The sequence below is a fragment of the Cebus imitator genome, unplaced genomic scaffold, assembly GCF_001604975.1.
Source record: "Cebus imitator isolate Cc_AM_T3 unplaced genomic scaffold, Cebus_imitator-1.0 Scaffold555, whole genome shotgun sequence".
Lineage (NCBI taxonomy): Eukaryota > Metazoa > Chordata > Mammalia > Primates > Cebidae > Cebus > Cebus imitator.
In genome coordinates this window covers 628,576-633,531 of record NW_016107870.1, presented here as the reverse complement: position 1 = coordinate 633,531, position 4,956 = coordinate 628,576, and the positions used below count along the sequence as shown (strand labels likewise).

The following is a 4,956-nucleotide window of genomic DNA, read 5'->3' as shown; positions in this document are numbered from 1 at the left end:
TTTAGTAGAGATGGGGTTTCACCATGTTGACCAGGATGGTCTCGATCTCTTGACCTCGTGATCCACCCGCCTCGGCCTCCCAAAGTGCTGGGATTACAGGCTTGAGCCACCGCGCCCGGCGCCAACATTTCTTAATTAAAATCTAGATTCCTGGCTTTCTCTCAAGTCAGGAGACCTGGTCTACCATCTCACATGGCAACAAGTGCCTGGAACTAAGTGGGGGCTGAGGGTGGTCACTTGAGACCCGAGCCCGGGGCCCCGCAATGGGGAGCCTCATCCTAGGCTTGGGAGTGTCCGGCACAGCTGGCCCCAGGGGCCCTTCTCCAGCACCATTCCTGGATCCACAGGGCAGTGGCAAGCAGCGGCCACAGAGGTGGGGTGGGAGTGGGAGCCAGAGTGGGAGGGTGCTAGAGCCAGCAGGTGGGGCTGGGAGGGCCTCTTAGAAGCCACTCCCGCAGCTGCAACCACAGGGGTGCACGGCTGTTTCCACAACAGCCCTCCCAAGGGTCAGCCCACACAGCCTGAAAGGCAGAGATGGTGCGGGAAAGACCACACCCCTGCTGCTGCCCTGGTGACAGAAGCCAAGGGCAGAGGAGACAGCCCTGGCCCAGGCTAACCCCCAGCTGGCTGGAGGGAAGGGGTCCAGTGAGCAGCTTGTAGGGGTCTGTGCCTAAGATGGTGGTCCTTGGCCCAGCTGGCCAGTCTCCAGCCCCAGTAGAGGTATCAGAGCAGAGCAGGAGGCGTGGCAGAAGCTCCTGGTGTGCTCAGTCCTGGGTACCCAGGGCTTCAGGGGTTTGGCCATAGCCCCTCCAGAGAGGTTGCTCTTGACAGAGAAGCCAGGAGAGATACGAGGTGCTCGGGAGGCCAATGGAGACTCACCACGTTGTGAGCTTCATCAAAGATCACGACCGTTCCCTTCAGGTCAATGCTGTGGGCTCGGCGGCTCTACAAGGAGAACAGAGGGGATGGAGCGCTGGGGCGGAGCGGGACGGGGCCCCTGTGGGCGCAGGCTCAAGGAGACAGGGAAAGAGGGAAACCAAGACATGTGTGGCAGGCACCAGACATCACACACACAGACTATGCATGGCGCCGGCGAAGTCCAGAGGCGGCCTCTCGTCTGTCGGGAGGGCCAGATCTGGATGGCAACCTAGTAGCACCACGCCACGCTAATCAGCAGCTTACCACGGGGGAGACGCTCATGGGCAGCACGAAAAGGCACATGCAATGCTCAGCAAGACGGCCACAACGCCCTGGGAGCCCCAGGACACCGCAATCAGGCAGCCACAGGTGTGGAGGAGCCAAGACCCAAACCCAGCAGTTCTCTGCCCTGGCACACACTCAGGGAGATTAAAAATCCAGCTCCCGGGTCCCACCCACAGAGTGTCATGGGAGCAATGTGGAGTGGGATCCAGCTTTGGTATTTTTAAATTTTCACACATCAAGATTCCCATTGTAAGTGTACTGAGTTCCGGCAGTCCGGCAGTAATGCACACTGTAAAACCACCAGCCCACCACCGCCTTTTCTATTAACAGTGCATCATACAAATGGAATAAAGCAGTAGGTCCTGCCAGCCGTGGTGGTTCACAACTGTAATCCCAGCACTTTGGGAGGCCAAGGCAGGCAGATCGCAAGGTCAGGAGTTCAAGCCCGGCCTGGCCAACATGGTAAAACCCTGTCTCTACCAAAAATACAAAAATTAGCCAGGTGTGGTGGTGTGCACCTATAATCCCAGCTACTTGGGAGGCTGAGGCAGAAGAATCGCTTGAACCCGAGAAGCAGAGGCTTCAGTGAGCTGAGATCGCACCGCCACACTCCAGCTTGGGCGACAAAGCAAGACTCCATCTCAAAATAAGAAACAGGAGATCCTCCTCAGTTGGCTTCTTTGGGTTAGTTAGCACGTCTGGGACTCATCGGCTCCCTGCTGTGCGACCACAGTCCACACCCGTGGGCCGCTGCTGGTGTTCGACCACCACGGTTTGTCCATTCACCTGTGGATGGGCTCACATGAGTTGCTTCCCAGTTTTGGCAACTGTAAACAAAGCTCTGGTAAACCTGCACATTCAGGTTTTTTTTTTTTTTTTTTTTGAGATGGTCTCCCTATATTGCCCAGGCTGGTCTCAAACTCCCGGGCTAAGCGATCTCCAGCCTTGGCCCCTAGAGTTCTGGGATTACAGGCGTGAGCCCCTGAGCCTGGAGCACATACAAATCTCTGAACATATCCTCCCTTCCCCGGCTCGGCTGTTTGGCACACGTTTGTGGAGTGGCTGCCTCACGCCTCACCAGCAATGGAGGGGACTCTAGCTGTTCCACAACCCCACGTAATGCTCAGGTGTCCAGAATTCCGGCCGTGTGGTAGGGCTGCAGCTCCTCACGTGACGCTCAGGTGTCCGGAATTCCGGCCGTGTGGCGGGGCTGCAGCGCCTCACGTGAGACTCAAGGGTCCGGAATTCCAGCCCTGTGGTGGGACTGCAGCGCTGGCTCACTGCGGCCTTAAGCTGCTTTCTCCTACGACTAGAGACGCTGCATGAACTTTCATATGCACAACTGGTCATTCCGTCCCTCTTGGTGAAACGTCTGTCCAGGTCCTTTCCCCGTGGTTAACTGGGTTGTCTGCTTAGTTATAAGAGAATTTTACATACTCTGGTCAAAGGTCCTTTGAAATCAAAGAGGAGGGGCCAGGCACGGTGGCTCATGCCTATAATCCCAGCAGTTTGGGAGGCCAATGTGGGCAGATCACAAGGTCAGGAGTTTGAAACCAGCCTGGCCAGTATGGTGAAACCCCATCTCTACTAAAAATACAAAAAAATTAGCCAGGCGTGGTGGCACATGCCTGTAGTCTCAGCTCCTCCTTGGGAGGATGAGGCAGGAGAATCACTTGAACCCAGGAGGCGGAGGTTGCAGTGAGCCGAGATCTTGCCACTGCACTCCAGCCAGGGTGACAGAGGGAAACATTGTGTCAAAAAACAAACAAAAAACAAAGAAATCAAAGGAGAGTTGAAAAAATTTTTTAAGTCCTTTGAAAGACAGAAGCATTTTCTCCTTTTCTGTAACTGCTCTTTAATTTCCTTTTTTCTTTTTTTTGAGACGGAGTTTCACTCATGTTACCCGGGCTGGAGTGCAGTGGCGCGATCTCGGCTCACAACCTCCGCCTCCTGGGTTCAGGCAATTCTCCGGCCTCAGCCTCCTGAGTCGCTGGGATTACAGGCACGCGCCACCAAGCCCAGCTGATTTTTTGTAGTTTTAGTAGAGACGGGGTTTCACCATGTTGACCAGGATGGTCTCGATCTCTTGACCTCGTGATCCACCCGCCTCGGCCTCCCGAAGTGCTGGGATTACAGGCTTGAGCCACCGCGCCCGGCTCTTTAATTTTCTTAACTCCTCCAAAGAATTGAAGCTTCAAATTTTGGTGAAGTCCAAATTTTAGTGTCTTTTTTCCTTTTTTTTAAATTTTACTTTAGGTTCTGGGGCACATGTGCAGGTCATGAGGGCTGTTGCATAGGTGCATGCTACATCTGGCATTTCTCCACGTTACCCCTCCCCACCCTTCACCCCTCCCGAATTTATGGCTAGTGCCATAAAGAAAAGTGTCTACGCTAAGAAATCTTTGCCTACCCCAAAGCTGCAAGGACCTCTCATGTTTCTTTCTAGAACTTTTAGTTCAGCTTTTACACTTAGATTTATACAGAATAAAGTAAGAGCTAAGATTCACTGTTTTCCAAACAGATATCCAGCTGTTCTAGCACCACTTTTTCAGAAAACAAAAAAACAGTGTTCATTTCCTCTCTGAATTACATTGGTGTGTCTGTCAAAAACAATCACCATGGGCCAGGCATGGTGGCAGGCCCTGAATCCTAGCTACTCGGGAGGCTGATGTGGGAGAACTGCTTGAACCCAGGGGGCAGAGGCTGCAGTGAGCCGGGATCCAGCCGCTGTGCTCCACTGGGTGACACAGCAAGATTCCAAAGGAAACAAAACACCAGTCACCACAGGCTGTGGGTCTGCTTGAGTTTCTGTCTGTCTTCTGCACAGGCTGTGGATCCGCTTGAGTTTCTGTCTTCTGCACAGGCTGTGGGTCCGCTTGAGTTTGTCTGTCTTCTGCACAGGCTGTGGGTCCACTTGAGTTTCTGTCTTCCGCACAGGCCTGCGCTTGAGCCAGGCAGTCTCCACTCAACTCCCGCAGCTTTAGAAGAGTCTTGAACCCAACAAGGTGCTCCAGCTTTGTCCTTCTCCACCGTCACCTTGCTGTTTCAGATCTTCAGTGCGTCCATCAAAGTGTTAGATTCAACTTACCCGCTATGATGGAACTGTTCCAGGGAGGGGCCTGGTGGGGTCAGAAGCTCTCCAGGTGGTTCCCAAGGGCAGCCAGGGCTCACAGCACCGAGTCACCCACAACCACAGCAAACCTCACCAGCTCTCCATTCTGCAGTCACTCCCAGGAGTCGGCCCCACCACCCCACACTCGCCTCCTCGCTTGCTCCGCTGCACCTGCTATGGCTTCCCCTCCAACTCAGCGTTCCCGTCCTGGGCCCTGCCCACTCGGCTCTGGACCCACCCCAACTCTGCTCTGTTTCTCTTCAATATCATCAGCCCACGTGCTTACTCTTTTGCTCTTTTCTGTCTACCTGTCCCCACCACCAGAATCAAAGCTCCATGTGAATGAAGCCAGTTTTGCTATGCCTAGAACAGCACCAGAGCAACGGGCTCTTGATAAATATACTCCCCGAGAATGAGCAAGCGAACGGATCTGGAGAGAAAAACGCCACCATGTCATCGTCACACGAACACACGAGTCGCTGACCCCATGCACGGTGTCTGATCCCACCTGCACTAAATAAAAAGTGAGGGGCACAAAATCGTGCGGGTGAGAACACGCTGTTGGTGGGGAGTGAGCATGGCACCGGGCACAGGCTGGGAGGGGGGAGTGAGTGAGAGTCAGCGTGGGGCTGGGCACAGGC

The 4,956-nt window shown here is 54.3% G+C and overlaps 1 protein-coding gene across 8 annotated transcripts in view; it reads right to left on the bottom strand.

Moving 5' to 3' along the window:
- The window catches only part of LOC108293979 (regulator of telomere elongation helicase 1), a 38,820-nt gene that overhangs the window by 23,656 nt on the left and 10,208 nt on the right, over positions 1–4,956 (bottom strand). For all 8 annotated transcript variants that reach the window (XR_005197870.1, XM_017515666.2, XM_037733923.1 and 5 more), the window contains one exon: positions 880–945. Coding sequence is in view for 7 of the 8 variants with exons in the window: in XM_017515666.2 (XP_017371155.2) it covers positions 880–945 (66 nt within the window). In the remaining variant the exon portion in view is untranslated. The remainder of the gene's footprint in view (positions 1–879; positions 946–4,956) is intronic.